At 51.5% G+C, this 18,755-nt stretch overlaps 4 protein-coding genes across 4 annotated transcripts; 2 read left to right on the top strand and 2 right to left on the bottom strand.

Annotated features, from left to right (window-relative positions):
• Positions 1 to 1,129: 1,129 nt before the first annotated feature.
• On the bottom strand, positions 1,130 to 2,162 carry A1O5_11658 (uncharacterized protein; the record flags this gene model as incomplete). The annotated part of the gene is made up of 2 exons (XM_007752230.1): positions 1,130 to 1,888; positions 2,070 to 2,162. 2 exons carry the CDS (start codon positions 2,160 to 2,162, stop codon positions 1,130 to 1,132), a joined length of 852 nt encoding a protein of 283 aa, XP_007750420.1.
• Positions 2,163 to 3,430: 1,268 nt separating this feature from the next.
• On the bottom strand, positions 3,431 to 4,412 carry A1O5_11657 (uncharacterized protein; the record flags this gene model as incomplete). Its single annotated transcript, XM_007752229.1, has 2 exons — positions 3,431 to 3,696; positions 3,872 to 4,412. 2 exons carry the CDS (start codon positions 4,410 to 4,412, stop codon positions 3,431 to 3,433), a joined length of 807 nt encoding a protein of 268 aa, XP_007750419.1.
• Positions 4,413 to 5,687: 1,275 nt separating this feature from the next.
• Positions 5,688 to 10,391, top strand: A1O5_11656 (uncharacterized protein; the record flags this gene model as incomplete). The annotated part of the gene is made up of 1 exon (XM_007752228.1): positions 5,688 to 10,391. The coding sequence occupies one exon, from the start codon at positions 5,688 to 5,690 to the stop codon at positions 10,389 to 10,391; it is 4,704 nt and encodes a 1,567-aa protein (XP_007750418.1).
• A 968-nt stretch (positions 10,392 to 11,359) lies between these two features.
• On the top strand, positions 11,360 to 16,150 carry A1O5_11655 (uncharacterized protein; the record flags this gene model as incomplete). The annotated part of the gene is made up of 1 exon (XM_007752227.1): positions 11,360 to 16,150. One exon carries the CDS (start codon positions 11,360 to 11,362, stop codon positions 16,148 to 16,150), a length of 4,791 nt encoding a protein of 1,596 aa, XP_007750417.1.
• Positions 16,151 to 18,755: the final 2,605 nt, after the last annotated feature.

Raw genomic sequence — 18,755 nt, 5'->3', positions numbered from 1 at the left:
TTCACGGTTCGGTGCTGCAAACAAAATCTTTCTTTACAGCAAATATGCTTCTGCTTCCTAATTTCCCTCAAACTTCTTCTCTCTGGCCAGCTCAGCATTGTACTTTTCCAACATCAGTTGTTTCATGTTCACTACATTTCTGTTCGTTGCACGCCTTTACGCTATATCGATCACTCATCCTAACCACTAGCAAACCACATACTCAACAACAACGCTCACCACTTTCGCTGTCAGAACGCCATCTCCTGCCACACACCTACATTGACTGCGACGCCAGCACCCTGTGATATCGTGACCTATTGATCCTTCGCCCATCACTATCCTCGAGTCATAACTCAGCGGCTGCAATGGGGGCTTCCACCCTTGCCTCAGTCCTTCCCTTATATGAGTGGGTCGATCTGATCTGTGCCACCGAAACGACAGAGGACCAGAAGAACTGGGATTGGTACTCTAACGAAAGGGACACCAAGACCCCGCTTTGTGATATGCTATTGTCCAGGGGAGTGTTGCCTGCCAGAGATGCAAGGCGATGGGCAAATGCTTCGGAGATTGAGATTGCACCACCGTGCAAGAGTTGCCCAAGGCGTAGACTCCATGCTGCAATCGGAACTCTCGGCCAGTCGATGCCTTGCAGTGAAGATGATCCGGCCACGCCCATTTCCGGGACTGACCAGCGACAAGATGTCAGTCCAAGCTCAATTGCCGAGACATCGCAAAGCCCGAGGGCCGTCATCTTTGGGCGGCTACAACGCAAGAGACACTACTCTCTTGCACTGAAGAAAATGCATGGCAAGGTGTCCAAAGAGCTCGCGAAGACACGTAGGCTTGATGATCTCCCTGCGGCCGGAACTCGTCGGAATCTCCTGCTGCTGCTTGAACATTTCAGAAGCATCCTAGTGTCGTGTCCTGCAACACTCGCCGCGTGCTCATCTGAAATTCTCGACATGACGAAGCACGCAGCGGCTCGGGACAGAGCAGGTCCTGGGTCCCTGTGACATTGCTTGATTGCGAGGAAGCAAGAAGGATCAGAGGTCTATGCTGAGAGCTGTACATTTATGGTCTGGTGTGCTCTTCTATCTAGCTGTCATGGAGATTTGAGCTTTCCTTTGCAGGTTTCCAAGAGGTTTCTCTATCCCTGCAGAGCCAGCAATTCCTTGTTTCCTCCATTTGCCATGATATGGGCCCCATTGATCCACCTTGCTTCGTCACTTGCGAGAAAGCCAACCACGAAGGCGATATCCTCGGGCTCAGCCAGTCTTTTCTCGGCCGTGATTAGCTTGGTTGTCTCCTCGATCCACGACTCCCCGAACTCCTTGATGATGCCCTGCACCGTATCCGTGCTAGTTGGTCCCACAGACACACTGTTGTACGTCGCGCCGGTCTTCATGCCCAAGAGACTTGCCAGTGATCGTGTGATGCTATCCAACGCGGCTTTGGACGCTCCGTACGTCAAGACCGGATCAGGATTCGCCAGCTTGCTTGAAACACTTGAGATGTTTATCACCCTACCCCCCTTGGGCGGGAAATGAGGTAATGCGGAATTGATGATGCTAATGGGCGCGAAGACGTTGCCCTGCATTGTCTTTCCGAAGACCTCGGCGGTGGTGTCGGCAAAAGGCTGAATCAGACCCAGGTCGTTGATGAGGGCGGCATTGTTGACGACGATGTCGATCCGGTCCGTCTTCAGCTCTTTGAGCACTTTTGGAATGAGATTCGGACCGATGGACGGATCAAGGATGTCGGCTTGAACAGCCACCGTTTTTAGATCGGGGGAAACGGAGCGGCATCTGGACAAGGTCTCCTCGGCCGCTTTGGCGTTAGAGATGTATGTTATTGCGACGGCGGCGATGCCTTTGCGGGCGAATTGGAGTGCGATTGCCGCACCGATCTATTCTTGTCAAAAAAAAAAAAAAAAAAAAAAAAAAACAATCTCGGAGTGGTTGGCTCGAAGATTTGGTTGGGTGTGCAAAGAAACCCTGGTCCAGGGAACAGGAGGAGCCTCTCACCAGCTGGCAAGACGATGAGAGGATGGGATGGGATGGGATGGGATAGATAGATACTCAACTCACCCCTCGAGAACCGCCCGTGATCAAAGCGACTTTCCCATGCAGTGAAGAGGAGGAATTCGGGTTTATGGTGGTCGTTTGGTCGGGGATGGCCATTCTATCCTCGTCCTCGTCCTCCTGACTCGCTTTATTCCGCTTTTTTTTTTTCTTGTTTGGGATACGATCCAGTGCGTGGTGGTGCACCTGTCGCTATGTATTTGCGAGACACTATCTCCGTCCTTATATTCGATTCTGAGGGCGAGGCTCTAGGACGAGATCCATGCGAACTCGTGCGAGGTGAGCCCGCTGCTCTGGTCGAAAACATCAGACCAGCGGTGACCAGCGCGCCAGGACATTGACCGTCTCATCTGTCAGCAAGAGTGGGACGGGAGGCAGCTAGCTAGCTCGCTCATTGTGTTGGGAAACCGTCAGGAACAACAAGGCTGTGAAGGAGATGATGACGATGATGATTATGATGCAGGCCGCTTACCTTCTTGCCCCTTACTTGCCCCTGTGGTGCCTGTCAGTTCGATTGCAGTGTAGGTATGTTCTTGCTCGGTATCTCTCTCGTACGGAGTAATAGTCGAAGTGGAGAATCTCCGCCCGATCCTTCGTCCGAATCTCGGCTTCGCTGTGTGCTCGGTAATATTACCTCGTACAAAGCTATCCAGCGAGGCTAGGGAGTAGGTAAGTTGGCATCCTTTCGCCTCTCTCATGTCGAACCACCAAGCCTGCCCTTAAGTTTCCAATGTCTTGTTCCTTCTGCGGACGACTACGGTATTTACCTCCGGGGTTTCCTAACCATCGTTCCTCGTCCGAAGGCGTGATAAGGAGGACGTCCGCCCCTCGGCGTCCGGTCCGTTGAATAGGGGGCGCAGATTCTGTCGGCCGAGACACATGTCGCCTCCCCCCTGTGCCCGTCGATCACGACATACGGAGCACATATTCGTCGGCCGATCAGGTCGATAGCGAGGATATTTTTATTCCAAATGACTTTGACGGGTCAGAGATTCGGATCGAAAGAGGACCGGAGATGGCACCAGCATCATTCGTCTAACTCAGCGGGCTGGACAGTGCCAGTATAGAAGCACTTGCCAATGTCTCGAGTCTGAGGGTGTCATCTATTTACATATTAGACGAGTCACGCCCTGGCTACTAATGACCATAATCCGTTCCTCCTTGTGAATGTTGGCCTTTGGGACTGATGCTATACACCATGGCTGTGATACTCAGAAAACCCAATCATGACAAGCCATGTCGACAAGATTCCTGATCACCGGCCTCACAACGGATCTGAATGCGTCGTTCCAAGCTTTCTCTCTTATTCTCGGGATATCGTAATCCTATATCTCGTTCTGCGTTGATCCCAATCATTGATGGTAGATCTAACTCCCCTTCTCCTCCTCTTGCCACCCCTCAAACCCCGCGGGATACTTCTCCACCAGCCGCTTCATCTCCTGCATCGCGAGCTGCCTCATCCTCTTGTTCGCGGGCCACCCGCACGACACCTCGAGGTCGACCCGGAGCGCATACAGAGCGTTCCGGTCGTCGAAATCTTCACTCGGGTCGGAGAATCCGACGAGTTGGTTGTACGCGCGTATATGCGCTCGTGACGTCCGGTAGCGCGACGCGCGGAACATGCCCAGGTCGTCTGGCCAAGGAACTAAGTCAGCGAGGGCGCAGATATGTGTGTATATAAGTGAAGGAGCATAAATGTATGTTAAGATATGATATGTCGGGAGTACTATATGTCGGGGTAGCGTAACTGTGAAGATAGATGGCAACTTGGAGAGGCCGCCAGAATCTTTTGCCGGGAGTCCACTCACATTCATGATGGCCGTAGAAAGCACAGCAATCGTACAGCACCACCTGGTCGGTCACAAGGTCGATTCCGATATTGCCATGCCACAGGTCCCCGTGCAGGAGAGTAGGCTTTAGCTTCCGCCCTGCTGTCTCCATTGGGCGAAGCAGTCTTGGGATTACCTTGGCGCACATTTCGTCTGCCAGCAGTTGCAGATCCTCGTTTGCCCCCTGAACCTCTTGCTCGAGTTTGACCGTGTTGCGAAAGGCTCGGACGAAGAACTCTTCCCATGTTTTACACCAGGTATTCCCTAGCTGCAGCGATTGGGAGGTCGGCACCTGGAAACCAAATTTGCCGTTCGGGGAGACCGAGTTGTTGTGCAAGTTGGCGATAACAGAAGCCAGAGCTTGTGTGGGTGGCACTTCCGAGTCTTCTTTTAGGTCTTTGAACTCGGCGATGAAGAAATACTTGCTTTTGGCTTGCGCGAGGACGCCCAATGCAATGGGCCGTGGCACATTGTCTGGGATGACAGCGTGCAAGGCCTTCGTGGACAAGTATTCTCCCATTGCCTGTGCTTGGGACTTAGCCGTTGTATAGACCTCACCGCCCTCCGAATTAGCATATGAGGCGCGAGCTGACTCGTGTAAGTGTTCCGCTTGCCTTACCTTCACAAAGTAGGATTTCTTGTGGCCATTTGGGTCTTCAGTGTCGATTTTCGTGCAGATAGCCCAGAACGAGGCTCTGTACGTTGTTGACCAAATAACTCGGCTTGCTTTGGGGAGTGCTATGATTTAGCCATTAGGTTTTCAGGCAGCTCCATGGTGCGGAAGCTACCTGACAGGACATTTGGATCTACCTCTGTCCCTTCGTACTTTTCCTCCTTGAGTATAGAAGAGGGTTCAAACTCTGGCAACAAGATAGAATTATCAAGCTATGCACGGTCAGTTCACGCAATACCAAAAGTAGACTTAGCCCTTGACTCTTTACCGAAGTTGGTTCTCTCTTGATATACCCATCCTCAGCTGCAAGGCTTTCGGGGCTAGATGCCTGCCTTGTGGAACCCCAGTGCCTGAAACTTGTTGCTGGAGTTGGCGCCCAAAGATTGTGCCGCTATCGTCGATTTTCTGCAGGGTCCTTGTTAGTTGGGGCATCGCACCCAGTCACATACCAACCAGTTGCCTAGTGGATCCTCCTTGCATGGCTAGTGGGGTGACGGTTTAGGGACTTCCCCGGGCGGTTGACATACATAATTCTCTCTCGATTCGAATTACCTAGACATTTACGAGGTAAATCACCATAAGGACCTCAAGATTCACACGCGTCCGTTGAACCACTTCGCTTGCGTTCATTTGTTGTCTCATCGAGTGCTCGATAGCTGCCATTGACAGGCTACGTGATTGGAACCTTGTCCGTGGTAGTCTCTGTATTTCGGCCAGGCACTATTAACGGTAAGCGCTACATGGGGGCGGCAGTGCTGCGTACCCCATTGATCGAACGGCCATGGCTGGTGGACTTATGAGTCCGAAGAAATGGTTCGCACGCGCCTGGTCGTCTTGCTATCGACCATAGAGGAAGGCGTCATCCGCTGTCTTTGAAAGAATCAGGCATTTCTCAAAGTGCTCTTCTGTTTCCCCCATGTTCTCGACGTGCTCAAAATCATATGCATCGTGTATCATAGTCATGTGTTTTAGTGGTTTGAATCTTTAGCTCTCGCTTACATTTTCGCTTCTTTCGCTCTGCTTCCATCCTCGATGGACTCCGGGCAGGCATCGCATGGAAGAAGCCGCAACAAAGGCGACTTACAATGGGCAGTAGCCTCATCTCCGAAAAAGCTCTTTGGGATGCTGCCATACAGATCTTCTGAGGTCAAACAAGTGAGGCAAAGCGCGGGGAGCAATCCACGAGGATTGACGCCTTTATACTCCCCTGCAGAGCCTCAAGTCGATTTTGTGTTCGTCCATGGTCTAAGAGGCGGCTCAGTCAAAACATGGTGCAAAAACGAGAACTTAAGATTGTTCTGGCCAAAGGAATGGATCGCCGCTGACGTCGACTTGAAAGACCGAGTGCGGACGTCTTCATTTGGTTACGCAAACGACTGGATGACCTCCAAAGCGAGCCAACTCACTTTGCATGACTTTGGACGAGACCTCCTTCATCAACTTGAGAACTCACCATATCTGAGGAGAGAACAGCAGACCCCCATCGTCCTTATCGGCCATTCTATGGGTGGATTGGTCATCAAAAAGGCTTACCTGCTGGCGCATCATCAAGGAAAGTCGATCGTAAACCGCATCAAATGCATCGTTTTTCTGGCAACACCTCATCGAGGGTCTATCGCGGCAGAGCGGCTCAACGGGTTTCTTGACCTTGTGGGTTGCGAGAAAGGTTACGTTGAAGACCTCTGTCGAAATTCCAGTTCTTTGCAGGCGATCAATGACGATTTCAGAAGTGTAGCTCACCCGGGCAAGCTGCGCTTGTGGAGCTTCTATGAGACTCGAGGGATGATCAGGTCGCATTTGATCGTAAAGCAAGATTCGGCGGTCCTCGGCTACGACGGCGAAGAAGTCAATATGATTTTTGCAGACCACCGGGAGATCTGCAAATTCGACAGTCCACAAGATGAGAATTACCTAACCCTTCGAAACACATTCCTGACGATAACGGACAGTTTGACATCAGGATCCTGGCAGGACGCGTTGCAATACAAGGCAGGACAGATGGAGTCCATTGCAACATATCTGAACATCGGCCATCCACCGCAATCTGACCTCGACCAGCACCGAGACAAACAAGCAGAGGAGTCTTGCACATGGTTAGAGGCTCGGCGTGTATTCGAAATTTGGAGGGATGGTACACGAGAGAGTCCTCCTGTGGCAGAAGGATCGTCTCGCTCGCATACAGTGCAGAACCGGCGGGTAACGTCCATGAACGGTCGTTGCAGTATATTTTGGTTAAGTGGGAAAGCTGGAGCAGGAAAATCTGTGTGCGCCGCCCACGTTATCACACATCTGCAGTCTCAAAAGCGCGATTGTTCATACCATTTCTTTCGGACAGGCGAGAGAGCAAACACTGGGATCAGCCCGATGTTGCTTTCATTGGCCTTTCAAATGGCTGAAATTGCTCCAAACATAAGGGAGGCGCTTATAACGATGCAGGAGTCGAGGGATACCTTCGACGAGGACGATGATGGTGCCGTTTGGAGAAAGTTTTTCGTCAATCTCATACTGAAGTCCGAGATCCGGCGGCCTCAATATTGGGTTATTGATGGAGTAGACGAATGCGCGGAGGTGGAGAAGTTGTTCCTGAAGCTTGATACGATTGACTGCTTGTTTGATCTCCGGATCTTTATGACTGGCCGTCAAACCCCAATACTCGAAGCTCTCTTCAAACGGTTGAACAGCAGTATCCACAAAACTATGGATTCGATCCAGTCAGTCAATACGCAGTCCGACATGAGGCTTTATCTCAACTCTCGCCTCGATTATTTCCCGGTGGATGATCACGCCAAGCGGAATGCTCTGGTTGAGAGATTACTGGCAAAAGCCAATGACTCCTTTCTGTGGCTGACTTTGGTCACCCCAGAGCTTGAAGTGGTCTATTCGGAAACCTCCATAGCCCAGATCTTCGAAGAGGTTCCTCTCGGGATGTCGGCCTTTTACGAAAGATCCGTTCAATCTCTGCTCCGGTCGAAGCGACAGGGCGAACGTGAGGTTGCAAAAGCAGTTCTGATTTGGTCAACATGCGCCATGCGGCCTCTCAAGTTGGAAGAACTCATGGTTGCCTTGAATGAGTATGAGGGGTGCAGAGTTCCAAATCTGAGAGCGGTCATTGAAGGTCCTTGCAACGGTTTGCTTTTTATTGACAATGACGGCCGTGTGCAACTAGTGCACGCAACGGCACGTGAGTATCTCCTTGAGGTTTTGGAATCCTTGTTCGAAGTCACGCACCGCGCTGGGCACGAGCGACTCGCAATAACGTGTCTCGAATGCCTTGGAAAGGAGATGTCGGCGTCTCGCGGCCGATATCTCGGAGGCAGTGAATATCGACGGCTGCGAAGTCGAAGCGTGTTTGCCAACTACGCCAGCAGTGCATTCTCGGAGCATTTTGCTGCTTCTCCATCGACGTCAGACCGGTTGCTCAAGGACGTGTCCAACTTTTTATCCACCAAAGCCTTGACCTGGATTGAACATATTGCCATGGAGCAACCTTCGCTATATCCCCTGATGCGAGCAGCCAAGAACTTCAAGGGCTTCCTCAAGAGTCGAGGAGAACGTAAGACGCAGCTTTGCGAGTATTCCAAAACTCTAGACGATTGGGCCACGGATATAATGAGAGTGGTCACCAAATTCGGTCATAACCTGCGGAGTCATCCAAGCTCCATCCATTCTCTAATACCATCCATAGCACCTAAACAATCGCGTCTCTTCCAAACTGTCCAAAGGGGTCCTAAATGGCTCGAATGTGTCGGCTCGGCTTCTGAGACTTGGGATGATTGCATTTCTACCATCGAATATAGAGACAGCTGGGCCATTTCCCTAACGACTGGCGCGAACGTTTTTGCGATCGGTATGAAGAGTGGTGTGGTCACTGTGTACGACCAGTCCACTTGTCAAGAGCGATTGTCGGTGCAGCATAAGAACTGGGAAGAGTCTACCCCAAGTGTGCCGGGTGTGACGGCAAAGCCACCCACGGCAGTGAGACTGTTGGCCTTTGCTTCCTCTGACACGAGGTTCGCTTCTGCCAGCTCTCGTTCTATTTGTGTCTGGTCAATGGGTGGTGAGCTGCTGAACATCTTACCTTTACAGATACCATGCGTCTCACTGAAATTTTCGGTAGACCAGAAAGAGCTCCTTGGCGTGACAACGTCGAGCCAAATTGTTCGTTGGAGGTCTTCAGAAGAGGCAGATGTGCCCGATGTTCTTGGACATTGTCGCAGACCTCTGACTGCTCGAAATACAGAGCATCAAGAACTCGCATTACGTCATCAAGCACCTTTGGCGGCTGCCATCTCCCCTGACCAGTCAATGGTCGCATTGTTGTACCGAGGGAGGCCAATATATCTATGCAGCCTCGAGGACAATACTGTTCTCGGCCTTTGCGGCAGAGACGTAGGGTCAAAAGCGCGGAATATTTCGGTGCAGACAGCGCTGTTCAATCCCAATCCAGAACTGAATCTCCTGGCCGTGACATACCAAGACGGAGAGCTTGCGATTTACGACGCTTGGGCGCAGAAAGAGCTAGTGAGAGTTGAGGGCGATGCATATTCACTTGCTGCAACGCCCGATGGCCGGACTCTAGGGTCTGGAAACTACCGTGGCACGATCCATGTGTGGGAGTTCGACACTCTTTGCTTGCTATATTCGATAAAAAGTGGCCTGGATGATGTTAGAGAATTGGCTTTCACTGGAGATGGGCTTCTTATTGTCGATATCCGTTGTTCGAGAACAAAAGTCTGGGAGCCAAGCGCCCTTGTACGCCAACCGACAAAAGCTGACGCCAGTACGGGCAGCGTCGGGGCCCTAGGCGCTCCTGTGGTTGGCACCAACGGCGATATTATCTCAATCACGACCATGTGCCCTGACGAGGCAGGAGATCTCATTTTTGCCGGGCGCGATGATGGATCCGTTGTGGCATATGAGGTCAGCACCGGGCTGTTCCATTCCGAGATCCACTCCCATGGGCATGGACATTTCATCTCTAGAATCGCCTTTCAAAACGGTCTGATTGCAAGTGCTGATGGAGGAGGTAGCGTCATAGTTCGAAGACTCACTGATGTCTGCGGTCAGACTGAGCAGAATAGAGGCGAGGTCGTGTTACAACGCAATATGGTTGGACCGCTGCGGCAACTGCTTTTCAGTCATGGTGGGCGCTACCTCTTGGGAGCAACCGAAAACCAGCACGTTATCTGGAATCTGCAGGCTCGCCAGAAATGCCTGAAAGGCTCAACTCGAGGGGGACACTGGGTCAGATTAGGACCCAACTTAGGGGTACTGAATACCGACCATTCGCTTCAGCTGCATGACTGGGATACCATGCAGCATGTGGTTACTCTTCCACTGGATATGCCGCCTAGTTTCGATGCGTCTATTGCGGCGAACCTTATTCCACAGATCCTAGCACAGGATTCCGAACCAAATGTCGTTGCTTGTGCTTTCAGTCAACGTGGCTCGTCTAAGATCCGTGTGCTGGGCTGGGCGGTTTCGTCCATCAATTCAGAAGCTGTTAAGTCTCAAAATCCACGCTCCTTCTCACTGGAACTTCCAGCTCGGGATATCAAAGAGATTGTTGGTCTTTGCTCGGACCTAATCATCTTCCTCGACCGTGATCTGTGGATATGCTCTGTAAAGCTGCAGGATCCAAAGAAGGAGGTTCTGCCCAAGATTGAACGACATTTCTTCATTCCGCCGGAGTTCCTGAGTGGCAGTAGCGCTCTTAGACCAATGATTACAGCACAACACCATGTTATTTTCGCCAAAGAGACCGAGTTGGCGATCGTCAAAGGTGGGTTGAGTTGGGGCCATACTTCATATACAAGAGATGGGTAACCTGAATCTCTCCCAACAGGTTCATCCATGGCTGGACACGAGGGTTGAACGCATGATAGTAGTTTAAGGACGTGTGCGAGTCGTGTTCGAGGTTTCGATTTTGCTGTGACAGGAGCGTGCCGTCGACTGCGCCAAACAGGATGTTGGATGGAGATCTCATCGTCTCTCTCGTAGGTTCTCGCGCGTGGGTGGTGCATTGTGAACGTCTGATTCGAACACATGTACCGAGGCGGAGTTCTCTCGAATTCCGTCATCGATTGAAGTTGATTGTTGGAATAGGATCTGACCCAGCAGGGTGAACCAGACTCGTTTGGGCAATTGCTCGCAGAAGCGGTCGGGGAACGTGGTTGCTGGTGCTTGGAAATGTCGCTGCGAGGGAGGTGAGTGGTGGACTCGGTAACAGGCCGTCTGGGCGTGACATCAACGCCCACCTTGTGCGCAGTGCTACCCAGTGACGGTCATTCTGGCCCAATCCTGCCCTCTTGACCCCCACCATTTGCCCACATTTTTGACGTACCAGAGGGGCACCAGGGTGCTCCCGCCGCGCACGCTGTCGGAGGGTTCCTTAAGGGTTCCTGGCTGGTGGGCTGCCCTGGCCCTGGCTTGCCCTGGCAAAACTCACCCGAACGGAGATCCGTTGAATAATACTGGGTAATTTGCTGCTTGCGCAACATTTCTATGCACTGCCACCGCCTCTCCACGAAACGGTCGCAGCTGTCTCGCAAGATTCATCCGCGCAATCTGAGACACTTCCTTTCTGCGTCGCAATCCTCTTGTGAGCTATGTCTTTGTTTCTAGAATGTGAAGTTGACCTTCGTCGAACCCAATCTTTTACAAAGGAGCTTTTTCGTCTCCCACGCTTTGCCCCAACAATGAGATTCGACTCCCGGGGAGAACTGCGCCAATGAAACATTCAAGCCTTCCTAGCCCTTCGCGCCTTCTACCAGAGATCCTTCGAGACGTTCGCTATGGCAGTAAACCGATCAAAAGACCCAGGCGGTCAAACCCACGAAAGCAATGAGCAGGACTCATTCCGGGCTGGTAGAGATCATTCTTCAGAAAGAAACTCTGTGCAAAGCACGGCGGACCTACCTTTGGAGACCCCTCCTGCCAACGATACATCCAAAGTCCGCTTCTCGATTGAATTTCCTCCGGATAAAGATCAAGATATACAAGCGAAAGAGCTGAAAACTTCCGCTCGTCCCCCTGCTGGCATACTCAAGAGTTCTTCTGTTGGTCGCAATCGGGGTTATTCCCTCAGACGCTCGCTTTTCACGCAGAACATCCAGAAGCAGGCTTCGGACAATGGAGGTACATTTGAGATGGACCCTGCAAAGGCTGCCGCCGACGCACAGAAGACTGATTCACCTTCGACCACAATCACCGTCGAGGAAGCAGAAGAAGAAACTGATGCGCGCTCGACCAAACCTGTGCGGCTGTCGGATTCCGATCTAGAGCTCCCATTGTATCGACGGTGGATGTCCAAACATCATTCTCGAATGACCCTGCTCAAACGGCTCACAGAAAACTACCAGCAGTTTCGGGATAGCATTATTCGAGCACACAATATTCTGCCCAGTGTTGATGGAAGACATATCAGGGTGAATGTAGTAGAAGCCGACCACGCCCTCGACGAAAGGACTGGGAAGCCCTACATCAGCAACGTCATTCGCTCATGTCGCTACACACCCTGGAACTTTGTCCCCAAACAGCTCGTCGCCCAATTTGGAAAACTTGCCAATTTTTATTTTCTGTGCGTTTCTATTCTCCAGATGATACCCGGTCTGAGTACAACTGGCACATACACCACCATCATCCCTCTGCTTATCTTTGTCGCTCTGTCCATGGCCAAAGAAGGATATGACGATATCAGGAGACGCCGCCTGGACAAAGAGGAAAATGAAAGAGTCACTCAGGTCCTCAGGATTGCTCCATCTGGCTCCGCTAATACAGTGTGGCAGGAAAAGACATGGAGCGAAGTACGAGTTGGCGACATTGTACTGTTAAATCGAGATGCTGGTATTCCTGCCGACCTGATACTACTTCATACGGATGAGGCCACAGACACAGCTTACGTCGAAACAAAAAGCCTCGATGGAGAAACAAATCTTAAGTCCAAGAAACCTGTGGCCGAAGTGAGTGCAGCTTGTCGAGATCCAGATGCCATCGCCAGGCTGCCCGCCGACTTTGTGGTGGAGGACCCAAACCTTGACCTCTACAAATTCGATGGCAGGGTAACGATCAACGGAACGACACTCCCGCTGACCAACTCGGAGATCCTGTATCGTGGCAGCGTGCTGCGCAACACTCCATCTGCAGTCGGTCTGGCCATCTATTCTGGCGAGGAATGTAAGATACGCATGAACGCCAACAAGACTCCACGCACAAAGGCACCGACCTTGCAGGCTAAGGTCAATAGAGTTGTCATTTTTGTGGCATCGCTCGTCATCTTCATGGCTATAATCCTAACCGTGGCTTATCAGATCTGGCGTCAGACGACCGAGGAGAAATCGTGGTATCTTCAAAACGCGAAGGTGCCTTTTGGCCATGTTTTAACCTCCTTCATCATCATGTTGAACACAATGCTCCCTCTGAGCTTGTACGTGTCACTTGAAATCGTCAAATTGGCCCAGATGTTCTTGATGAATGATGTGGATATGTACGATCCCGAATCAGACACTCCAATGGAACCACATACATCGACAATCAACGAAGAGTTAGGGCAGGTCAGCTACATCTTCTCCGACAAAACTGGAACGCTCACGAATAACTCGATGAAGTTTCGGAAAATGAGCATTGGTGGCACTTCGTGGTTGCATGATCTCGACCTGCAAGACGAAGCTGCAGATGGGGCCGGTCGTGAGAAGCTCTGGCACAAAAAGCGGGGCGGCAAAGGGAAGGAACCTCGTTCGGAGAAGAAGCAGAGGATGTCTTTCTCTAGGGCTCTTCGGAAATCAACTGCATCAACTAGGACTGGGACTGTCAACCATACCAAACCAGCCTATGCCACTGAAGAGGCACAGTGGAAAGCCTCAAACGGCCTCGACATGACCATGGAATCAGGCAAGACACAAGATCTCCTCGAATACATCTACCGGCGGCCTTATACTGTCTTTGCCCGCAATGCTCGATTTTTTCTTCTTTCATTGGCTCTATGTCACACTTGTATTCCGGAGAAAGATGATGAAGGCAATATTGATTATCAGGCTGCTTCACCGGATGAACTGGCATTGGTGACAGCAGCGCAAGACTTAGGCTACATCGTGACTGACCGACACTCTAATACAGTGACGATCAAGACTTATTCTGATGGGGACGAGGACTCTCCTGTCTATGAAAAGTACGAAGTGCTGGACGTTATTGAATTTTCTAGCTCTAGGAAGCGAATGTCAGTCGTTGTTCGCTTCCCCGACCAACGCATATGCCTGATCAGCAAGGGCGCGGATAGCACTATTCGGAAGCTCCTGCGTTTGGCAGATCTGGCAGCTTCGAATGTGCAAGCTGTGCAAAGGAGAGCCAGTCAGCGGAAAAGCGTTGAAGCGCAAGAAGCATTGAGGAGGCGCAGCACTCAATTAAGTCGGCGCTCAAGCTCCGGCTATGTAGCTTCTCCACGACCCAGTGGCTTCTCCTTCGACCGTTCTCGGACTGCGCGAGACAGCATTGATCTTTGGTTAAAAGAGCGCGAAAAGGATGCAAGCACTTCCCAACGACGTAAAAGCTCTCAATTTTACTCATCGCGACCCTCCATGCAACTTTCATCCCGCAAATCAGAAAGCTACGGTGGGAGAGCGCAATACTCGCCTCAGCCGACACCTCGTGCTTCCATGCAAGCCGATGGTACAGAAGATCTTGTTGACGAAAGCCTCATTCTAGACGAGAATGCTGTGTTCGAACGCTGTTTCCAGCACATTGATGACTTCGCGACTGAAGGCCTTAGAACTCTCCTGTATGCATATCGTTACCTCACCGATGATGAATACAAAACTTGGAAGGAGGTCTATTCGTCTGCTACAACAAGCATCGTGGATAGACAGGAAAAGATTGAACATGCAGCAGAACTGCTCGAGGCGAAATTGGAATTGCTTGGAGCCACCGCAATCGAAGACAAACTTCAGCAGGGGGTTCCTGATGCTATTGATCGATTCCGCAGAGCCGGCATCAAGATGTGGATGCTTACTGGAGATAAACGCGAGACCGCCATTAACATTGGCCACTCGTGCCGATTGATTAAGGATTATTCTACCGTCATTGTCCTTGATCACGAGCTCGGAGACTTGCACAATCGAATGGCCCAGGCTTTTGCCCAGATTTGCAACGAGAAGACGGCGCATTCGGTACTGGTTGTTGATGGACAAACTCTGACCATTATCCACGCAGACCGCGCGACGAGGGCGCTGTTCACAGATGTCGCAATCCGTGCTGACTCTGTAATTTGTTGCCGAGCGTCCCCAAGTCAGAAGGCTTCCCTTGTCCGAACCATCAGGACCAAAGTCAAGGGCTCTGTAACATTGGCTATTGGGGATGGAGCTAACGATATTGCCATGATCCAAGAGGCGCATCTGGGCATCGGCATTGCCGGTAAGGAAGGCCTCCAAGCTGCGCGAACTTCAGATTATTCGATTGCGCAATTCCGCTTCTTGTTGAAGTTGCTGCTCGTGCATGGGCGATGGAATTATGTTCGAATCTGCAAGTATCTTCTCGGCACTTTGTGGAAGGAAATGATGTTCTACAGTGCCCAAGCCCTGTATCAGCGATGGAACGGCTACACCGGCACCAGCTTGTACGAGCCCTGGAGTCTGTCCATGTTCAACACACTGTTTACGTCTCTTCCAGTGATCTTTCTGGGCGTCTTCGAGAAGGATTTGGCGGCATCCACGTTGCTGGCGGTCCCGGAACTTTACAACTATGGCCAACAAGATCGTGGATTCAGCTTCTGGGTTTATCTGAGGTGGGCTACACTGGCGGTTTGTGAAGCAGTTCTTGTCTACTTCATGATCTACGGCATATATGGGCTTGCCTGGTTTACTCGAGACCAGGACCTGTACGCTTTCGGGTCACTCGTCTTCACTGCCTGTATCGTCATCATCTCTTTGAAACTGCAGTTTATTGAATTGCACAACAAGTCGGTGATGGCAGCGGTAGCGATCTTTCTGTCAGTGGGCGGGTGGTGGCTGTGGAACCTCATCCTGTCGAGCATTTACCCATTCAACCCTGTGTACAGCGTCAACCACGCCCTGCTGGATCGGTTCGGGCGCAATCTTCTCTGGTGGATCACATTGCTGTGGACCATCTCGGCCGTTTGTCTGCTTGAAGTGACCATCAAAGCAATCAGCACGGTTGTCTGGCCCAGCGACGTGGACATCTTTCAGGGGTTTGAGCGAGATAGAGAGGTTCGCAAGCGCTTCGAGGAGGCTGCGGCAGATCTCTTGCAACAGGGTTGGGACAGAGGGACTAAAAAGTCAAGTCTGGAGCTGACCCGGGAAGCCGCCGAACAAGCTGAACGGGAGGCACAAGTGGAGGAATTACTCAACAAGCCTCGCGACATGACGGATGGGCGAAAGCCGAAGATGAAGAGGAACGACTCGGGGGTCAGCACCAGGGCAGGCCCCAGTACGAAGAGACCACAGAATCCAACAGACGGGAGCAGTCACGAAATGAGCGAAGTACAGCTGTCGCAGCAGCGCAAGTCTATCGATATTGGCGAATTGTTCAGCAGGGGCTTTGGCGCGGTGCGCAGGAGCCAGGAGTTGCTACGATAGAGATATGGGCGACGACTAAAAAAAATACCCCTGAGACGCTTTGGTTTTTGTTTTGTTTTGTTTTTTGTTTCTTTTTCTGAACGAAGAATGAGTATGAATATGTACGGAGTACGAGCACTGAATTATGACAGAAAATGGGACAGGGTCTTTGGGACATGGATGGACTTGCAGGGCATGCATATAGCGAGCAGCTAGAATTGAATACACTCCAGAGGACATACTGTCCGCTTCCACCTTGTCGATATTTGCCTAGTGCGCAATTGCCGCCTCGGGTTTTCTTATGCGTCGACTTCAGCTGCTACAGGCAGGGGGATCCGTGCTATCGATTCCGTGCATGATGATACTCCGTATGGTCAAGTGGAGTGCCTGCTTTAGGTATAAGATGGGGCTTCAGGTGAGACAAGCGTACAAGTACCTATACCTAAGTAAGGGGGCAAGAATCCGCCACCCTTGTACTTTGCTACTTGTACGCGGTGGCAGTCGACTCCCATGCGACGCTTCAGCGAAGATCGCTAGTCATGCTATAGCTCTGAAGAAACTTGTTTAAGACTAGGTACAGCACGGAGAAGTGCACGGGTCTCCAACAGGTATGAGAAAGACAAAAGATTCAAGTTGTTTTGATGGAAACACACCGCCACTGGTGCATCCGAAGCCCCTTGCCAAGAAGTCGCTCCAACGTGACACCATTTGTACTTAGCATCTGCCCCTCGAGAGAGAATTCTTTCTGTGCCGTGTCGTTTCACACCACGCACTGTCTTTGTTGCCTTGCTTCTCCATTGCTTCAGTTGCCGCCCATTTGGCCGGGGGGGTCGGATGATGTACTTGTACGGAATATCAAGGACTGACGGTGGTGAGTTCCCGTGGGCTTATATCCGCCTGGGATACCAGACAAGGACCATCTTTTTCTTCCACTCTTGCGAAGCCTCAGTCGTCACGGAAAAGATACGGAGTATGTGTCTCATGACAGCAGAAGGATACAGTCTACTTTTCACGCGTGGTGAAGAGTTTTTCTTTCCACTCTCCGTTGTCAATTCATCAGCATTTCAGACATCCTCCATCCTGGATCCTGGCATTTCCGCTGGACGGACCACTTTGCTCGGGGACCTGGCGAGCATGTCCTCCAATGACCGCGACCGGGTACCTGACATTAGTCCAAGGAGGCGTCACTGCAATAATGCGGAGTAAAGGGGAAACAAGCCACACAGTTCTCATGCAGCACTAGATCTTCATCGATTTGGGCACTTGGGCTGTTCAATGCGGGCGATTCGGCAGCGTGGTGCCACAGTCAACCGTCGAAGAAAAGAAAGCTCTAGCATCGTGCCAACAGCCCTCTACGGAATAGCCATCTCGTATCTGGAGCACTTGCCACGCCCAAGAGTTAGCCTCGTCAGACCACTGCTCAGCTCCAGCTCTCCTGCCTCAACTGGTTTGGTCTCAATTGCGCAAACCTCCGTCCCCTATCTGTTCTTATCGAAGGTTCCTACGCCTTGCTCGGTTTGACCTTTCCTTCGTGCTCTATACGGAGCACAGTATGATGTGTTCAAGCAACATGATCTGTGAGAAATATATGGACGTACATGGGTGTATATATCTATCATCAACCAGGTTCAGACTAGAGGATTCTTCGTGGCCAACGAGGCTTCCACCACCCGCCCGTTCTCCCCCCCCCCCAAAAAAAAACAAACCAAAGCACTGTGGCGAAGTCGGGCCTTTGAGACCCGAGTAGAGCACATTTTACTGGCAGTGACAAAAAATCCATGGACTGGCGGATGCTAGGGAGAATCAGCCCATAGCTCCTGGCATGTGCAACACCTCATGTCTTCTCCCGAGCCCGTCTGACCAAATACACCAATCCTTCAACGACAAGATGCACTTTGCCCAGGGTTACAACGCATATGAGTGTGAGACCATCTTCGGCGTAGGCATCTTGTCGCCTCTCGTGCATCCCACTGACTTGTCTGTCGACGGTTAGGCTCACCAGGCTGTCCAATGCAATGTGTGAGACAGCTGGCGCGTCGATGCTGGACGAGGCGCCACTGCTGGCCCGAGCAGCACAGACTTGTTCATGACGACCTCGTGCAGCCTAACAAGTACTTGTAGAAGCATTTGCGATTGTTCTGTGGCGAATCATAGCCGCCGTCATGGTGCTCACCAGAGATGAAGGCCTTGGCCGGAGTGGCCAATCATGGATCTTCTCGTGGCTCTTGCACACACGCTCGAAGAACCCGAGTTCGTTTGTCTGCATTATTGGTGCCGTCGTAACGGTGCACTGACTATACGAATCAAACGTGATCAGCATGGGACACAGACGAGATGGGCTCCGCACGAATTGTTTCGAGAAGCATCTCATGACCTGGTTTGAATGGTCGATCGAAATCGACCATGGCTACGGCTTTGCCTATGGAATACGAGAAGGGAGCTCGATAGGGTGGCAGGGCTCTCTACTCGGTACTCAGGACAACAAAGGCGGCCGGCGTCCCAGCTTCTCGAATGATGGTGGGCGCTCTGCTGTCGAAAAGGCCGGGGGATATCCTAAGTTGGCAGCGGTTTCTGTGCCGGCGGCTGCAGTTAAGCGTGAGTATGGTGTCTCGGACGCGTGCCAGCC

Source organism: Cladophialophora psammophila, assembly GCF_000585535.1.
Source record: "Cladophialophora psammophila CBS 110553 chromosome Unknown aczJe-supercont1.27, whole genome shotgun sequence".
Classification (NCBI taxonomy): Eukaryota; Fungi; Ascomycota; class Eurotiomycetes; order Chaetothyriales; family Herpotrichiellaceae; genus Cladophialophora; species Cladophialophora psammophila.
This window is presented reverse-complemented; position numbering and strand designations above follow the sequence as displayed.